The sequence below is a fragment of the Stomoxys calcitrans genome, chromosome 5, assembly GCF_963082655.1.
Source record: "Stomoxys calcitrans chromosome 5, idStoCalc2.1, whole genome shotgun sequence".
In the NCBI taxonomy this organism is placed as follows: domain Eukaryota; kingdom Metazoa; phylum Arthropoda; class Insecta; order Diptera; family Muscidae; genus Stomoxys; species Stomoxys calcitrans.
The window spans coordinates 77,636,464-77,657,214 of NC_081556.1; the positions used below are offsets into that span (position 1 = coordinate 77,636,464).

The following is a 20,751-nucleotide window of genomic DNA, read 5'->3' on the forward strand; positions in this document are numbered from 1 at the left end:
CCACGTTGACAAGGAAATAAAATGAATACAAAGGCCATAGAGGAAGTTTGTTCGAAGAGATATTGCTCAGTGAAAAAGCTTACAGCGAACAGTCTGATAGTAGTAGTTGAGATTTCACATAGGATTTGTGCTTATGATCTCAACTATAAGTACTACGAACAATAGGCTGTGAACTGTAGGCCGGTCAGACGGACGGGCATACATAGTTCACGATGGTGCCGATGAGATAATGAAACCCAATTATCGAAATGCATCTACCAGTGGGGCAACATGCGTCCTGCCTTGTCTGAGGAACTAGCAATTTCTTTTCTTCAAGACTCATTGAACAATCTCTCCTTTAGATGTTGCATTCGCTTGGTCATTAAGCTCGACTTAAAAAACAATGGAACAAAAATTGACTCACATGACCGGCTGTTAAAAGCCAAACAGATGAAAAACCACTGCTCTATAAAAGTCAATACAATAAACTATGTATGTATGCTCTAATAGCAGAATAATTTGAAAGGGTTTTGAAATGAAAGGAAACCAACTAAATAAGTGTCGGCAAACAACAGAATTTGTTGTTGCAACCTTGCAGGATTCACCTAATAGAAGGTTAGGTCACATGCGAAGATATAATTTGGATGGGCTCCATGAACATCATCAAGGATATCAAATCTGCCGATTGAAAATGTCATCATATAGGAAAAAAGTAAACAAAGATTAAATGTAAAAAGAGAACAAGTTGACATCCTTAATGCCCAGTAATGTTCAGTGAATCCTGGCAAACTTGTTTGATAAAAATTTTTCACTTCTTGAAATGGCATTTTAAGCTCTCAAAAACATAAATCTCTACAAATTAACCAAACAAAATGTAATATTTACAACTGAAGTGCTAAAAACGAATATTTGTATGCGAAAAAGCTCTTTGCGAATTGAAGTTTTAAGTTTTATGATATTGACGTGTGTGTGTGTGTAAGTGTTTGTCATATATAAAATCGTTAAATATATTTTTTTTTCTTTTCAAGTACATATAAAATGTATTTGTAATCTCATCTAACGTGTTGTAATTATTTTTGTTTTCTTTTGTAATTTTTTTTGTTTTCTTTAAATTGAGTTTTGTTTTCGGTAGTAACTACATTTCTGTCTGATTTTTGAATATGAACGAGTTGGGTTTAGATCTTATCACGATCCATTTGTTGTCTAAAAACATTAATAGTATATCTTTAATGTATATGTATATAAATATTCATATATAATTATATGTTACGTAGATATATATATCATTGTGTATGTTGTATATATATTTCTCTTCTGCCTAAACTCTCTTGATCATCGATAACAAACATTTTACATAATTTTATTTTTTTGCAGAATGTTTTTCTTTTTTTTGTCTTTGCAACTTTGTTCAACATGTATAACAAACACTTTTCTGACATTTAAAACACTTTTACAAATTGTTTCTTCTTCCTGTTCTGTTTTTTTGGTTTCTTTTTCTGTTTTTAAACGTTAACAATATATTTCTATTCTTTGCTTTGCTGATTTTTGTCGGGTGGGAGAGAGGGCTAAGATAGAATTTCTATTTAAACTTCTTGCAGAATGTGGGTCCAGGGAGGGATGCTTCAAAAGTCGCCTCAGAGAAAAATAAAGTTTTTAAATTATTCCCCATTTTTTATTTGTATTTCTTTTTTTTATTTTGGGAGTTTTTAGAAAAAAATTGACTAATTGTGATGTGTTGAGGATGCATTAAAAACCCACCTCTTCCCAAAGGCGACTCCTTGAATCCTTTTGCTTTCTTATGTTGTTATGTATAATAGAACTGTAGATGAGTATGTATAAGAGTATGTTTGTCTATTGATTTTGTATATGTCTTCCGTTTTTTTTTTTTTATTTTTAATTGAATACAGATAGTGTTGTTGTGTTAAGTGTTTTTGTATATATTTGGCAACAAATAAACACAGTACGTTGTTGGTTTTTTTTTTTTTTGCTTTACAACTAATTTTGTTTCATGTGTCCTCCTCTAAGGTTTCTTATGGCTATAAACATAATATATACATATATATATATTCATATATAAATATATATGTATGCATCTTTTTGTAAAGGTGTTATTGTTGGTTTCGGTTTCTTTTATTATTTTAAACTGACATTCGCCTTTCTGTTTCTTGTTTTAGTATGAGATTTTATTAATGATTTTACTTATAAAAATACCTTTTTCAATTTATTATGAAATATCTATAAAAAATTTGTTTATTTTTGCAGATAATGGCATCATTAAAGTAAGCGAACAAATTAAAAATTGCAGATACTAAGAATATTGGAAACACTAGAAAGATTTTCAAATGAATAAAAAAAATAAATAAAATAAAATATAAAAAAATAAAATAATATATAAACAATAAAATATAAAATAATAAAATATAAAAAAATAAAATTAAATATAAAATAATGAAATATAAAAAAAAAAATAATAAAATATGGAAAAAAATAAATAAAATATAAAAAAAAATTAAGTGATTCGCAGATACCAAACGATGAGAAAAAGTCATGTGTCTAGTTTGACAGATTCTATTGATGTGTTTCATTGGTACCAAACGAAATTGCGTTTTAGGAAATGCTTATGAATTTTAGTTTGTATGTCCCATATGAATGAGTTAAAAGCCTTAACTGTTTTAGAGAATTTGTATTATTCACCAGTGATGTTTTCATCACATCAAGGCCCCTTATATTATTGCTTCTTATCATCCTTGTACGATATCTTCTTATCGGCCATTTCTGGTAGATGGCGGAAGTGTCTTAAGCGATTTTTTTCTAGTAATTTTAGAATGCTAACTGAGGACAGTTCTAAGATTCTCGGGGACAATTTAGAAACCAAATTAATACAATATGAGGGATTGGGCAAATCATCTAACTGAATTTAAATTGAGTGTAAAATTTTAAAGTGTTTATACAACTCATTATGACTTTTATAGAGAAGAAGGTAAATTTGAAAAAAAATAAAGAAACAAAAAAAAAACGAATAAAAATTAAACAAAAATTAAATAAAAAAAATAAATAAAAATTAAATTAAAAAAAATAAACAAAAATTAAGCAATTGAACAGTAAAAAGTAAAATATAAAAAATAAAAAAAAAATCTAAAAAGAAAAATACAAAACGTAATACATAGGCAATACACCAAAATAGAAATAAGCAAAATATTAAAAAAAATAGAAGTAAATTTTTGGCTCCCTATTCTTAATAGAAACTAAATCTCGGCTGGATAAAGAAATCCAACAAACAAAATAAAGAGAAACCAAGTAAAAGTATATGAAGAAGTAAACATATATAAAGATTTTAAACAATAGTTTAAATAAATATCTTAAAAAAAGGAAGTAAAAGTACAAAAACGATAAAAAAAAATTCAAAAACAAAAATAAAAAGAAAATAATTTTGAAAAATTAGAAGAAACAAAATAATAAAATTAAAGAATATAAAATAATTAGAATAAAAATAAAAAACTTAAAACAAATGTATATAAAAAATATAAAAAAAAATTATAACAAAAAAATAATAAAAAAACAAATAAAAAAACAAAAAAAATTAAAAAAAGATGTTAACAAAAAATTAAAAAAAAAAACAAAAATAACAAAAAAAAATTATAACAAAAAGAAAAAAAAGTAATAAAAAAAAATAAAAAATTAACTTTTAATGATGCCTTATATTTCACTACCAATAATTGACTAAGATGGTGTTATTTATTTTAAAAAAAATTAATGGAAAAACTTAAAACATAATAAAAAAAGACAAAAAAATAATTTAGAAAAATTTTATAAATAATAAAATTAAAGAAAGTAAAAAATGCAATAAGATTTTAAAAAAAGAAATTCATTTTTTTACTTTTTTTTAATTTTATTATTAAAAAAAAGAAAGAAAAAATAAAAAGGGAATAAAAGTATTTTAAATAAAACAGAATAAATAAAAAAGAAAAAAATTTATAAAAATTTTTAAAAAATAAATAAAAAATAAATAAAAATAAAAAAGTTAAAAAAAATAAATATATAATTTAAAATATAGAAGAAAATTTATAAATAAATAAAGAAATTTGAAATAAATAGAAAATAAAAATATATAAAGAAAAATGTAATTAATAAAATATAAAAATATATAAAAAAAATTAAAATTAAAATAAAAAAAATACCTATATAAATTATTTTTAATATTCATAATTATAACTTTGAAGGATGCCATATTTTTCAGTGGTATTGATTGACTAAAGTGGTGTTATCTACTTAACAAACTTTTTATTGACGTTAAGGCTAAAATTGAAAAAATTTCTCTGGATTTGGAACACAAAAAATTTTAAATAAAATAAAAAATACCTATTTAATGTATTTTTAATATTCAACTTAACTTTGAATGATGCCATATTTTTCAGTGGTATTGATTGACTAAAGTGGTGCTATTAATTTAACAAACTTTTTGTTGACTTTATAAGCTATACCTTAGTGGTGGTGGTGAAAAACTTTCTCTGAATTTGGAATACAATAAAACTTTAAACTTTTCACATTTCAAACAAAAGAACCAATTGAATTTGTTTGCCTCAGTCGTCTACGAACATGCCGCAAGCAGAATTCTGCTCTCAATGTCATGCTATTTCCGTCGCTTGCATTTTCTCAATATCCCTTATTTTCTTTCCCGTGAAGGAAACTATGGCTTAATGCACGTACAAATATAGGGTTCCAATATGTATATCTTTCTTTATTGTATTTCTTTTCTTTTTTGGTTAACAACACCTATGAGGAGGACATTTACTGACAAAGAAATTGACCTGTTATTTCTATGCTCTTTGGGTGCGATTACTAGCTCAGTAATCAAATATTAACTCTGATTTTTCCTTTGCTGCTAGTGAAATTCAGGAAAGCGAATGAATGTTGGCAGCTATGCGTTTATGACACTGTTGAGACTCTTAATATTTGCAAAATGTCTAATATGCAAATGAATGTAAAAAAGGCAGAAGATTAACCATTAGACGAATAAGAGACAAAAACGATTAGAACTAACTAAACTGAACTAGTTCAGTGAATCTAAAAAGAACTAAGATGAACGAACGACATTATTCAACACTTTTTCGATCACCAGCCCAATCAGCCCATTAATCATACACTGTCATTTCATTTACTTTCATCATGCTTTCGCTGCTAGTATCAATCAAGGGTCACAGGCATGCAATTATGATTCTCTTGTCAATATTAAAATATTCCAACTTTCGAAACAGAATCATACAAATATCAGATTTTATTGCGGCTGAACATGCAATATATAATAATAACGAATGGAGCTGGTGAACTAACTGAACTAAACTAGTTCCGTGTTTAAAGAACCATGTTCTGGAACACTAATTTCATTTTACAGAGATACTTTTTGAAAATGTCCCTTTAGATCTGCAGCTCAGTCAGCACATTAGCACTTAGAAATTAATTGCTTCAATGATGCGTTAAGTACTGTATCTACTTGTATCACTTCGTTGTGCGGTTATTGCCACATTGCGAGGTGGTTTTCGACTTTATAGAATCAGCATTCGGGCTGCATATGGCAATGAGATACGAAGTCTTAACAAAAACAGAAAGTTTGTCAGATAAATAAAAAAGCAAAATTGCGTTTACTGATGTCTATTTCCTTTTTTTTAATTTTATCTACATACAGCCCACTTTTGTTGCTAAAAAGGAAGAACAATTAGAGATCTAATCTTTTATTGCACACACACACAATTTAATAAGGCCTACGGAAAATTCTCTGGAAAATGTTTTATAAAGTTTGTAATTTATTTTTTCTTTCAGTTAAGAAGGAATTAAAATTTTACCTAGAAGCTGAGAAAATATTGCACTTGAATTAGAACAAACAAAATACAACAAAAAAAAAAATATAACTAGATTAGCATCGCAGGTTTGCTTATAACCTTATTTGGGTTTTATTAAACCGACTTTGGCACTGGGAAGAAAAAACTCTAAACAATAATATAAGGGACTTTTAGTGGATACACTTTCTAAGGGAGTTTAACTCCGCTAGTGATTTTCTAAAAGTATTGACTAAATATTGGCTTTGGGTATAATTCCTCTAAATCAAGTACTCATTTTCTCAAGGATATGTGTGGTGAGTGTTGGCACCATCATGCCTCATGTGCAACAGTATAGTGCAGCAAAATTGATCTTTTGGGCTTGTTCTTCATTTCACCACAGATGCAGTTGGTAGATGTTGGCAACTCTTCCTTCATTATCATAGAGGATTTTTTAAGGAGTTGGTGTGTATATAACTTTTTAAAGTCGTCTTAGGCCGACTATTGACATTTTTGTTTTGTTCATCATATTGTTCGATTACTTTTCAGGAGTAGGGGTGAGGAGGAGGATGAGGAGGAGTATTGAACTAAACTATATTCTTATTAAATGTTTGTAGTTTTTTGTTTCGTCTCTTCTTCCTCTTGTTTATGTTAATTTAAAATTAACAACTATTATAATTAATTGTTTTATTATTATTATTATTACACTATTATATTCTCTTTTGTTTTTGTTTATTTTTCGACTATTAAAAATTAACAGTATTCTCTTCCTTTGTTTTTGTTAAATGTATTCAACGTTTTTGTTTTGCTCAGATTTTTCTTTTTGTTTCAATAAAAAATATGATGATGTGGCATCCAATAAATTCGTTTTGTTATCCATTTTTTTCTCTTAAATTTGTTTTATTTTTGTTGGTAGTTGGGTTAGGTTAGTTAGGGTTGGGTTGTTTGGATTGGAGTTTGGATGTGTAATGGCTTTTGGTTTCTACAGGAGTGAGGTTTGGGGCGGGGAGAAGAGGAAATGAGTTCTCTAGGATTCTTGGGGATTTCTTTCAGAGGGTTTTATTCAATAATCAATCAGTAGAAGTTTTCTTCTTTTAAAAATTTTCCTACAATATATAGTCTGTCTGTATGTTGTATATATATATATATGTAAATTTAATTAACACGTTTGTTTTTTGTTTTTGTTTTTGACTTAGATAAATTGTTGGTTGATGTTTGTATTGATTTTATGTGTTTTTTGTTTGTTTTGCCTTTTTTTGTTTTGTTCATAGGTAATAATTTAACAGCTCATTTTGTTAAGGATTTACAGTGTGTTGTAGGTGTGTAAGTGAGTGAGTGTATATGCATGTGTACATATTCCGTCTATGATTCAGTGTAATGTTCTATTGTTTCGTGTAGGTGTGTGTGTCGGTATGTATGTAACTTCGGTTTCTGTCTAATTTTTGGTACTTGATTTTCTATGACTCTTCTTCCACCACCAACTCTTCATGTGGCCTTTCTTATTGACTTTTGTCTGGTGTTGTTTCTTTTTTACTATTTGTATTTTTCTTTTTCCGGTTGTTGTTGTTCTTCTTCTTCTTAAACGCTTGAATTTGTTCGATTTTTGAAATTTGCGATTAATGTTTTTGTTGTTCTTGTTCTTGTTGTTGTTTTTGTTTTTGATATTATGAATTTTTTGCTAATTCTATGTAATTTTAAAGAAAACATTATCTCATAAGTAATATTTAACACAAACACCCGACTCCAGGTGTCGTTTTAGGTGGGAGCTTTGTGAAAATGCTTTACCGCACATAAGGCAGCGGAATTTTTTCTGACCACCACATTCATATCTAAAAAAAAGCGAAAAAATACAGAGAAAAATAGATTCGATTCAATGGTGGTTGTATGAGTAATTGGATCGAAGGTTTTTTTGTGAGTGTGAGTTTTCTAACGATTACAAAGACGGAAAATAACGGATGCCCTAATACAATAACTTATCCTCCAAAGAGAGAGAGAGAGAGAGAGAGAGAGCGAGGAAAAAGAGAGAGTACACAATCTTAAACTTAAAACTATAAATCCAAATTTACCAACTTCATATTGAATTTACAAGTAAAATACAATACCAATATTCATCACCGCAAGAAGGCAGCATATCTCCATATAGAACTTAAACAAAAAACAAAGTGGTTGCAATCGATTGAATTGCACGCATGGGAATTGGCAATCACTTTAATTGTCAAATAATAGAGTATTATGTTAAAAATTGATTTGGAAAGAAAGTTTCATGAATGAGATATTGACCTACAGGTGAACGGGGAGGATTGCTCTCCATAGTCTTTCAACAGTCACATATGCTAATTGCATAGGATGTTGCTTAAGTATCACAAAAATGAGCCTCATAGCCGGGAGTCGGAGGTAGTGAACAAGAGAGCCTAGCCACCTTTCGAAACGGAACGTATACGAATGGCTGCTATGTCTATGTCCAAGGATCTGTTGATTAGGCAATTTCTTTTCAATAATCATAATTCTCAGGGTCATTAAGCTCGACTCCACTTTGGAGAGCCGTCGGGCGGGGAGTATGAGTTTGCTAGGATTCTTGGCCATTTTTTCCATAGGTGTTTTTATTCAATAATCATATATTATAAACGGCCGAAGCTTATTCAGTATTTGATTTAACCGTCAATCATTTAAGTGCGAATTTAATATTTCTGTCAAAATATGTATATGAATATATTAAAAAGTAAATTTTCCCCCTAAATTTCTCTTAATGGTCAATCACTTAAGTGCAAATTTTATTTTATTAAAAAGGAGGCTGCCTATCATTGAGCTTAAACTTAAATTGGACAGCACTTATTGATATGTGAGACGTTTGTCCCTGTTCCTTAATGTGCAAATTTGCATTTTTACAATTTTCTGTATTTTTCCGTTTAACTGCCACAAAAACCAAAAAAGTGCGCGGCATTTTTCAAACAAACTCGAGCTGAACTTTTTTGTGTGGAATAGAAGAAAACTGGGTTTCTCACTCGTACATTCACAAAAAAAAGTAAGAAAGATGTAACTGAATATTACACTTAAGATCCAGTTCTATGGCTGGTAAGCGACACTGTCACTTTTTGACTGTAAAACACATTAATGATAAGTAAGAATTACGCTTTTCTACCACAAAATGAGTGCAAAACATGATGTGGCAGCTAAGTCAAAACTACTGTATACCCTTGAACATAGATAGCCTAATTCATGATATCAGAAAAATAAGCATATACTATAAAAAAAGAGTACAATTGAAGGTCTTAAAAGAAGTGCATACTCTTATAATTTAGAATTAGCGTAGGAAGTGTAATTGCTCAATTCAGAAGATTAATTGCTCAATTCAGAAGATTGATTTATATGACAGCTATATCTGGTTATGAACAAGTTTGATATTGTAAATCACAACAAAAACCACAACGAATTGTTGTTATAGCAGTGTGTTAAACTCTATCGAACAATCGGCTGCCATGGGATTGGGAATTGTATTCTCTAATTGCTCAAGATTGAAGATTGGTTTATATGAAAATTGTATTGAAGATTGAAGATTGGTTTATATGAAAATTGTATTAGTTTTCTGAACCGAACACAATATCACTGTAACGAATTTTAGCTCAATCGTATGAAAATTATAGCCTTTACATGATTGAGAACTCAAACCGTCATGTTAGTATATCTGGGAACTATATCTAAATGTAACCCGATGCATCTTATTTACAATACCAACTGAGCTACATCGGTATAAGGTATTTATGAAAAACTTGCATTGGAAAGCTTTATTTGTTCAGAAGTTAGTGTGATGAAAATACATTGATAGCTAGAACGACATGCCAATCAAGAATATATACTTCACGAAGTCTAAGTCAATATTTTGAGGTGTTCCTATAGAGGATATATAGAGGATGTTCCTATCATAGAGGATTCAAAATCTAAAATACGAAATTTAAAATTACAATGGTAGAAAATAGACGGTTCTCTGCCAATACCTGCAAGTATTACTTATTCACATTCTTTTTAATACCATTTGGCATCAATTCAATATCAAAATGATACCACAGTCAATACCAAACGGTGCTTAACGTTTTATATTGTATCGTATTGGTAAACAGTTGTACATTTCGCGAACGAACGAGTTCAATTGAATGAGCACTGAAATAAACTAGTTCACATCATTTGGGTTTTTTCATCACTCTCTTTAATCAGTTCATTTGATTTTAATAGACCTATAGTGTTGCAAACGAATCTGTTCAATTGAACATGTCACTAAAATGAACGATCTGAACTAGTTTGCATCAGTGGGTCTTTTTCGTTCACCTCTTTAATTAGATCATGTTTTTATTTTAATCTTATACTGTATGGACTCTAGGAATTAGTCATTTAACCTAAAGAACTAGTGAACAATCTAGTTCAATTTACTAACTTTAATTAATGTGAGCTGTAAGTTCAAAGAACAACCTACTTCAATATTACATTGCAGCCATAGGTAGTCACACAATCGAAATTGAGTTAACAAATGTGGGTCAGCAGAATGTCCTACTTCAAAGTTAGCCTCGGCAACCACATGAATAAAGCGGTATTCCATCAATGAAGCCATTTGATAGAGATAAGTGCGTTAGTTGAGTTGGTGGAGTACTCGGATTACCAGAGGGAGGGTCAATTCCCTCTAAAGGCTTTGGTCTGATGCTACGGAATAAAATTGACTAGGTTTGTATAAAGACTGACACTCTAACCTAACATAAAATGTTCCATTAAGGAACAACGGGGAAATTACTTTTATTCCAAAGAGTTTTGTCCCATTGAAGATCGAGCTTAAAAATATGTGCGATTCCGAAGGGTCCGAAAAGTTTAAAATTTCATTCATTTAATTATTTTTCGTTTATTTCTATTTCGAGACGAGCCTAATGATTGAAGTTTTTTTGCGATGGAAGAGGAAAGCCAACGATCACAACATACCAACCACTGTGGGACGCGTTTCGTCTTTGGTTAGGACGGGCACAATAATTTCGACTTCTGTTCTGTTCCAAGGTTAGTCTGGAACACATGCCAAAAGACCTCAGTTCCCATGCAATGTGTAAAGTAGTTCTTACTCTTGGAAGCCTCATCTAACCATAAGTTTAGAGTTCAATTCATGCACATAGGTTGGTGTCGTTCTCAATGTGACCGCGAAGCGAAGATTAGCTAGTATAGACTTGAATCCGATTGAGTACTGAATGATAGATTTTTGAAGTGCCGTCCACCAGACCAAAACACCACACATCATTATAAGCCTGAATACTTCCACGTTACGGATAAGCCAGAGAGTCCATATATGATTGATAGAATGAGAGGCAAAGTGAAAAATGCTTCAGTTTTGCGAACATTCACTGTAAGTTTTTTACCATTTTTGTAGTGAATTTTAATAATTTCAATACATTATTGAAGCTTGAATCTCTCTATTTTAATAATGGTGTAGTTTCTACTTGTCAAATGTCAAAGAATAAAAGCTTTAAAGTGAAAGCTACCGAAAAAATCGGGTGATTGAAAATAACATCTCTTGTTGGAAAACCCTTTATTTATACGTATTCTTAATGGTCTTGATACTCTTAGTCGATCTTGCCATGTCCGTGCATCTATGGAAATCACGATAGCGGCCATACGAATAAAGATATTCTCTTGAAATTTTGCAGAAACTACTTTGTTGGGAATTGCAAATGAGCCATATCGGTTCAGATTTCGATATAGTTCCGATAATAAGGTGGGCTTTCGATTTGACATCTTGAGCCCTTAGAAGCCGCAATTTTTATCCGATTTGGATGAAGTTTTGCACGTAGTGACTTATTAGGTCGTTCAACAACCGTGCCAAATTGGTGTACAACTTGACATAGCTCCCATATTGATCTACCTCTCGATTTAAGATCTTGAGGCCCTGGAAGGCATAATTGCTCAAAATATGCATGTAGTGTTTAAGTATGATCTAAAAAAAACCGTGCCATGTACGGTCCAAATCGTTGTACAACCTAATCTACCTCCAGATTTAACATCTTGAGGCCCTGGAAGCCACAAATGTCTGATGTCAGATATTTTTTAACTAATTTTGAACTCTTATGACAAAATCTTTTCGAGTTAGTTCCGAATGCCGTTCCGACTTTCTGAGGGAAGTTTCGATAGTTAGGAGCGAATTCTGAACGATTTCTGTTCTGCTTGTCTGAAGGAATTTTTGTTCCGACAGTTCTGATAGAATTCTGAGCGATGTTTACGCGAAAGAAGAATAATTTCGCTATGTTCTCTTCATTTTGATGTTGTTGTTGCAACTACATTTTCATGTGAAGGTAGCGATGCTTGTCAAGCTCCTGTAGGTGAGGTAGATCGCTCCGAACCGATCGCCGTGAGAGTAGAGTGGCCATTGGTTATTTAAAGGCGCCAATAACTCGCCTTGTCATATGGAACATCATAGGCATTCAGTATTTGTGCAAGAGCCGATGCCATCTGACCTTTCACTGAGACTCTCCGCTCGATACCGCTGATTGTCTGCGTCTGCCGTTGCAGCTACTCCCTATGGAGCATTCCACTATCCGCAACCTGTGGACGCGCTTGGTACCACGCAGCTAAGCTTCTCGTGACAAAGCAAAGAACACCATAAAGATCAGACCTCAAAGTTCTAGCTTGTGTGGTGCATACAGCTATCTCGTGCTGGGCTCTTCATTTTGTTTGGCTGATGATTTTTTTATTTTTTAGTTGTCGATCAGCATTTAAACATATCCTATTAATTTCTATCATATATTTTGATGTGAGAGCTCTGAAAATGCAGAAATATATCTTTTTCTCAGTCATGGAGACAGGGGGACTTTAAAGCTCTATTTTATAAAAAATGATTCATTGGCACCTCCTTCTGAAGATTTTTCTTGGTTGAAAATGAAATCGCGATAAAGGAAACCAGAAAATGCTGCTGGCATCAACACTCTTTTTGCTGACTTTAAATATTTTTTTTGCTATAATATTCTTTAAACAAAGCCGGACAATATCCTGCAATGGAATCTCAAAAAACTATTACTGTATGAGGGGTCAAAAATTTTTGGTTAAAATTCTATACGAATTTAATAAGGCGTTATTTCAGAATTTCGCATAGAAATCGATGCAACACGTCGAATAATACATCAGAATTCAATAAGAGATCATTTCATATTTTGGTTAGAATTTTGCACGACAGCTCTTATTTTCCTTCAGAATTTTCTGTGTATTATGCTCAGAATTCCGTGCGAAGGGTTAGCAAAAACTTCAAATTTACCTGCGACATTTCGTTCTGAAATCGAGTCAACCAAATAAATGTCTTCCATATGTCGGATGAATTTGCCGACTTTCGTACAGACTTTTGATCCAATTGTGAACATTTGGTTCACTAGGTTCTACCAAAGATAATCGGATGGGAAAAATTATGCTAAAATAATTATTTTCCAGCATAAAACATGCTAACACACTAGACATCTGCAAAATATGCCTTACAAAATGTTTTTGCAGAACTGTACAAAACTTCTTATAACTCTTCTTTTCTTCTCATAACTTTAACTATCGCTGAAGTGGGAAATACAAACTAGATAACTGCAGAGTTATAAGAGATTAAAAGAGAAGAAGAGTTATAAGATATATAAGAATTTCGGATAGATATAATTATAACATATAATCTCTTATATCTTATATATCTAATAACTCTTCTTCTCTTATAATCTCTTATATCTTATAACTCTTCTTCTCTTATAATCTCTTATATCTCTTATAACTCTGTAGATATCTAGTTTGTATTTCCTACTTCAGCGATAGTTAGTTATGGGATAGTGGACATTTAGTTCTTTCGTTGAATTTGTGATTACATTGTTTTTCTCTCTCTCTCTTCTTGTATCTGTATTCTCCCTCTCTAAATCATTCTTTAATTTTTTATTTTTTAAGATTGCAATTTTTTTTTAAATTAGGAGTTTGTCCCACATAATTAATACTTTTTGAAATGCTTATACATATAAAAAATACCTATAAAAATATTTTTACTTTAAAAACAGTTTTTTGAAATAACCCCTAAATTCTACATTTATTGATACATCTTCTAATAGTGCCTTATGCGTGATGCAATATGATTGATCATTATTTCAAATGGCAAGTGTATAGAAAGTATGGACTCACCTGATATGTCGCTGTAGAGAGCTGGCATCTTTATAACTTTTTAAACAATTATAACGTGGACATTGATAGCGACCATCGGCATTGATGAACTTGAATAAATCCGAGAATTTCAATTCATACCAATAATCACGAATTAACGATTGTGGAGGTGGAGGTGGCGGTGATGTTTGGCAATTCGAATTACCCGGATTCGATAGTGATGACGATGAACAGCTGCTAGCGCCACAAGCTAAAATTAATAGAATTGGTGTTTTTTTCCCCCAAGACAATATCGAAAACGAGAAAGAAAGAAAGAAACAAAACATTTCCATTTAGATTTTTGGTATAACCCAGAAGAGGTTTTCTTTGAAAAATATGCTAATAAATAGTATATAAAAAAATAATAATACTAAGATTGTAAGAAGTAGAAGATAAAACAGCTTATTTTTTTATTTTGTTGTGTTTTTTTTTGGAAATCAATTTGAACCTTAGTTAGAATTTTTTGGCAAAACATTTTAGTAGAGCAGTTTTAGCAATCAAAAAAAAAATGTTGTAGTTTAGCACTTGCATAAATGCATTTTGGTTTGAAAAACATAAACGTGTATGTATGATTAAAAACAAAACAAAATAAAAAAATTTGCATGAATCGATTAAAAAAAATTATAATTTTAGTAGAGATAGTTATAGTTTTGATTAAGAAAATAAAAAAAAAAAAAAATTTCATGATATTTACAGTTACTTGTTTCTTTTTATGGGTTTTTAGTGGTGTTGGTGAGATTTTTAATGGTGTTTGCTGATTGCTTGAAATACTTCCTCCTTCGAGCAAGGAAATAATGGGAACAGGGCAGCACTGTTTACAGTAGGCAACAATAATTATTTTTTTCTTTTTTTAGCAAGCGAGCGCACAGTGATGATGATTGATAAGCTTTATTGGTTAGGTGGTGGTGATGGATTTGGTTTGGTTTGCTAAAATTATGATGATGATGATGATAGTGGTGTTGGTGGTTATAATGACGATGGTGTTGATGATATTGAATGATGAATCTACTCGTTGCCTTGTGACTTGATGATTCTGATGATGATGGTGAAATGCTCTCGTCAATACTCAATGCAAGTTTTTTTTGTCTTTACACAAAAACTGTGTTAACCCTGAAAATAAAGCTCAAAAAATGTCCCCAAGGACCATAAAGCAACTAAATTGGTAAAAAAAAAAACAAAAAACATCAGCAGTAATCGGCTTCTTAAATTCTAGTAAATATCTAACAAATCTCACACAATGCAAACACTTTTTTCTTGGAAAATATATTTATTAAAAAGTACAAAAAAATATGTATATAGATCATTCATGTATGTAAATATTTTTAGTTTTTCAATTTAAAGAGTATATATATATATATATATGTATGTATTTTAAAAGTTTTATAAATAATATATGCATAAAATTAATGGTTATCTTCATCATTACAATTAGCAATTTCTTTCATGAGTACATACTCGTATTTATGCCAATAACATCGGGATGTCTTTCTTTTCGCCTTCGCATCGTTAGATGTTTGTGGCTTACAGCAAATGAAACTCGTCTAATAATATAGTTTTACATAAAACAAGAGACAGAAATAAATGTTCAATTCAAGAAGTAAAATTCAAATAAATATTCCAGGCTTGATATGGGTCATGTTTCTATGAATATCTAAATTCCCACTTTTGCCATAAGAAGAACAGAGAACTTATTAATATGGCAAAAGTCTCAAGCAGCAGTTCCTGGGAAAATTGAAGTTACCCATTCTAAAAAAAATAACCTCGAATTTCAGTATAAAACCTGCAAATTTCAAAATTTGAATCATCAATCAGCTCGAATTTTCCTCTACAACAATGACTTTTCCTAAACTGTCTGTCTATCTATAAGACATACGCTTGCATTTTTTAATACCTATTTGTAATTCCGAGCATATAAACCACTTGCGAACCACCTTAGGAACCACCTTAGAACCCACCTTGCGAATTACTCTTGGGAACCCGCCACTTTGGATTCTGCTAAACGTTTACACTAAAGCGTGCGAAATCTTGGGAACCCACCACCATGGAAAATTTGCTAAAAGTTTACACAAAATGCACTGATTTGAAGGGCATAGTTGTACTTCAAGTACCAGGCAAAAATTTAATCTTCTAGGGCCCATGGAAGGCTAATAGATAGATAGGGGATAGCTTAGTTGTTGTTGTAGTCACATTTTCATGTGAAGGTGGCGATCCGCGTCAAGTAAAGGGATATCTTAGTTGTTGTCGTTGTAGCCACATTTTCATGTGGAGGTAACGATCCTCGTCAAGTAAGGGGATAGCTTAGTTCTTGTTGTTGTAGCCACATTTTCATGAGGAGGGTGCGATCCTCGTCAAATAAGGGGATATCTTAGTTGTTGTTGTAGCCACATTTCCAAGAGGAAGTGGTGATCCTCGTCAAGCAAGAGGATAGCTTAGTTGTTGTTGTTGTAGTCACATTTCTATGAGGAGATGGCGATTCTCCTCAAGCTCCTGTAGGTGAGCAAGGTTGTTCCAGTCCAACAGACCGATCGCCTCGGGAACTGAATGGCCTCGGACCTTAACCCCTTAGGTTAAGTAAGAATGATATTCCTTTACAGACTCACTCACAATTTTATGCCCTTTGTGATACCACAGTAGCGACAGACCAAGGTCTCTGGTGGGTATCGAATCCACGACCCCCGGCTCTGGCAATCAGAGCACGCTATCAACTCAGATACCAAGGCGCCTTAGTAAAGGGGATAACCACCACTGAAGAATTTTATGATGTTCAAATCGGTATTTGAACCCAGGCGTTCGGCGTCATATCTGGGCATAGTAACCTCTGCGCCGCGGTGGCTTCCCATAACACAATATTATGTGCAAAATTTCAATCAAATCGGAAATTTTTTGCGATTTCCAGAGGCTCAAGATGTCAACTTGGGACATAGGTTCACATGAGAGCTATATTAGGTTATATACCGATTTGCACCTGTTCCTTAATGGAATATTTATGAGCAAAATTACACTTTTGACGATTTGTACCGTACGTGGCATGGTTGTTTGAAGTAATAACAACACTAGCCACGAAATTTCAGCCAAAGCGGATGAAAGTTGCGGCTTCCAGGAGCTCAAAATATCATCTTGGAAGGTCGATTTATATGCGAGCTTTATCAGGCTATACACCGATTTGGGTCATACTTGTCTCAATTGTTGAACACAAAAATATGCTATGTACAAAATTTCAGTTCAATTGTATAACCGTAGAGGTTTCTAGGGGCTAAATATATCAAATCGGTTTATATGCGAGCTTAACAGTCTGTACACCGATTTAGATCATACTTGACACAATCATTCGAAGTCGTAACAAAACAATATGTGCAAAATTTTATATGTGAGCTATATCAGGCTATAAACCGATTTGGATCATACTTGGCACGATCGTTCAAAGTCGTAACAGTCCACTATGTGCAAAATTTCAGCCCAATCGTATAATAATTGCAACTTCTAGGGACTCAAGAATTCAAGTCGAAGGATAACTGCAAAAGTTATCATGCCCGCCTATTATGCCCAAACGCCCGGGTTCAAATCCTGACGGCGAGACCAGCAGTGGTTATCCCCTCACCAGATGTGGCAACATTTGTGAGTATTTCAGCCATGTACAACTTCTCAATCAAGAGGTGTCACTTTTCAGTGACATGCCGTTCGGCGGACACGACATAAAACAGTAAGCTTAATTCGAAACGGGCAGCACTCAATTGATAATGTGAGAAGTTAGTTTCCCTCTAATTTGTTCTATAATGGGATGTTTGGAAAACACTAAGCCACAATGGATTACTATATATGGGAGCTATATCCTAATCTGAGCCGATATGGTCCATTTACGATCCCCAACGATCCCCTACATCGACAAGTAGCTAATCAAAATTTGGAGTGGCTAGCATTACGCGTCCGACCGCTATTGTGATTTTCATAGACGGACATGGCTGTATCGACTTAGAATGTCCAAACGATCACAGATCAATATCTCGAAGGGTTAGAAACGGAATGGCTACATTAGTATAGCCTCATTTTATGGTGGTGGGTATACAAATTTGAAACAGAGTCCGAATACGAGTAGAATTTTGTATCGAAACTATTTTTATCGACTCGACTTGAAGGTATTTTAGCATACATTAGCTGAAGATCTCGAATTTTTACATATGGTATCAATGTATAAGATGTGATATATTATGCATACCACTTCGTTATATCTCGCATTTAGTTAACATATACAATATTTTCTCTCTTGGCTTTTGAATTCTAAAAAAAATACATATTCATATGGAAAAAGTCTATTCTCTGCCAATTCCTGTCATAGAAACTCTAAATGCTTGAACATTTGATCAAATATGAAGTAATCAAAACCATCTGTAGTCTGGCAATTTCTTTTCAGTAATCATTTAAATCCTTCACTCTCTGGTGATATTCTTTCTCATGAGACAGTTTAGTTCGACTCACTCCCCTTTGGGAGAAATAACTCAAATGAACTAATTCATTTTGTGTAGTATCAGATTCACAGTTTTTAATGTATTTTGATTGCGAAAATTTGGTTGACTTTGTACAACCGTTATCAAGGATTTTATGTGATGCTGGTTCATATAAAATCCTTGATAACGGTTGTGCAAAGTTGATAATTTTATAATCGCTCTTTATTATTCAATTTTGTTGTTATTTCATTCAAGAAATAAGAAATCAAAAATATCGAGCTTGAATGAAATAACAACAATGCTTGATAATGGTTAAATAAAGTCAATTAAAAACTACAAATTTTTGTTCAAATTGACCTTAAGCGAGAATAATAAACAACTTAAAAAAAATAACTCAGATCAATAATATTCTCAAAATCTTTTGTTAATTTTGCATATACAGTTCAGAAATCCGTAAAATCCTTGACTTTCTGGTAATATTCATTATCATGGTCAGATTAGCTTAACTCACTCCCCTTTAATAGAAATAACTTAAATAAAGAAATTCAATTTGTGTAGTATAAGGTTCAGTTAGTGCTGCCAGGCGTTTTTCATGAAAACTCGTCAAATATGAGAAAAAAATCGTCAAAATGGAAAAAAAATTTTCTGAAAAAGAAGTCATAAAATTCGATTTTTTTCAATAGGATTTCACAATTTCTGTAAGTGGAAGATCTCTGGAAACTCAAATAACGAGGGCTCTTCGATTTTGTTTACTATTACTTTCAATAATTTAGATAAAATTTCAATTAATCAATAAAATCTTCTCTAGAGACAACATTTTAATGACATTTTCTCCAAAGACAAAATCTAACGAAATTTCCCTTAAAAACAAAAGTACTATGAAATCTTTAATAAAATTTCATAACAAAAATTCTTTAAGGACAAAATTTCAATGAAATTTTGACTAAATTTTTACTTTCAGAATGATAGGCTAAAGAATCTTTAAAAGTAAACTTCAATTTCTTAGTTGAGCGACATAAAAACTTTTCCACAAAAGAGGTACGGCACGCCGTTAGGACTCGTTTAGAGGACCCCTATCATTGAGCTTAAACTTGAATCAGAAAGGACTCATTGAAGTTTGCCCCCTGTTCCTTAATAGAATATTAGAGGGAAATTTTACAATTTGAATAATTGTGACCTTCGAGGTAAAAAATCGCCAACACGTAAGAGATTTACAGCAATAACCCGTAACCCTGAAAATGCCAAATTTTGGCAAAAGAATAGTCAAAATGACTTAAAATCGCCACGTCTGGCAGTCCTGTTCACAGTTTTTAATACATTTTTATTGCGATATTTCGGTTGACTTTGCCTAACCGTTATCAAGGAATTTATTGCTATTTGACATAAAATCCTGGATAACATTTAAACAAAGTCAATCCAAATATCGCAAAATTTTGAGTACTAAAAATTTTGAAATGTCTTAAAAGGCATATTAACCTAAAATATTATTCAAATTTTACTTCAATGTCTATAAAATATATATTATAATTTTTATCAATATATCATGTGAGGGGAATGGGTGTATATATGTATCGTATATAGAGTACGAGTTAGAAATATATTTACTGTTTTCAACAATGTTTTTTTTTTTTTTTGTAATTTTTGTCATAGCGCATTAGTTAGTTTTTACTTAAAATCTGGTTTGTGGGTATTTAATTTCTAAATTTTGTGTTTACTTTTTAGATTTAAAGAGCGAGTTAGTAGTAGTAGTAGTAGTTGCGGTATTTCATTAATCTTTCTTTTGGGGGAGGAGTTTGTGGATGATGATGGAGATGTTGTTGTTGTTGTTGATGATGATGATGATGATGAGGATTATTTTAATCTTCTGGTGAATTGTACTGTTTTCACAGGTTTCTTACTTATGATTCTACTTAAGATTCTTTTTGGTTTGATTTGTTTTAAAAACTATTTGTTATCACTTACTGGAATGCGTATCCCTTACGTTTACACTTGGGTTTAATATATATATATATATATAAATATAATTCGAAGTTCGAATGATTTGTTTTTTTTTTTTTTTTTGTTTTTGTTTCTTTTTGAGGAACTTACTATAGACTATATAGTATATAGTTAGGTAGACTGTCTTATGTGCTACTTGAATGAACAAATAAGGATACTATTAATGGAAACAAGTAATGATTAGTTATGGTATATTAAAAGTATTTGGCAAACTTGTTTGTCTTCTCATAAATATGTATGCATATGTATAATATATAGTACAGATAAGCCTTAGCCTTAAGGAAACGCCAAACGCTCACTACGGGGACCAACCACCACCTCAGAGCACACTTTAAAATCTATGGTGT

At 31.7% G+C, this 20,751-nt stretch overlaps 2 protein-coding genes across 9 annotated transcripts in view; both read right to left on the reverse strand.

Moving 5' to 3' along the window:
* The window catches only part of LOC106096019 (uncharacterized), a 29,456-nt gene extending 15,384 nt beyond the window's left edge, over window positions 1-14,072 (reverse strand). The window contains exon 1 of the mRNA XM_013263527.2: window positions 13,947-14,072. Within this exon, the coding sequence (XP_013118981.2) occupies window positions 13,947-13,974 (28 nt within the window). The 5' untranslated portion in view covers window positions 13,975-14,072. The remainder of the gene's footprint in view (window positions 1-13,946) is intronic.
* The window catches only part of LOC106096016 (longitudinals lacking protein, isoforms F/I/K/T), a 366,249-nt gene that overhangs the window by 161,463 nt on the left and 184,035 nt on the right, over window positions 1-20,751 (reverse strand). The window lies entirely within an intron of this gene.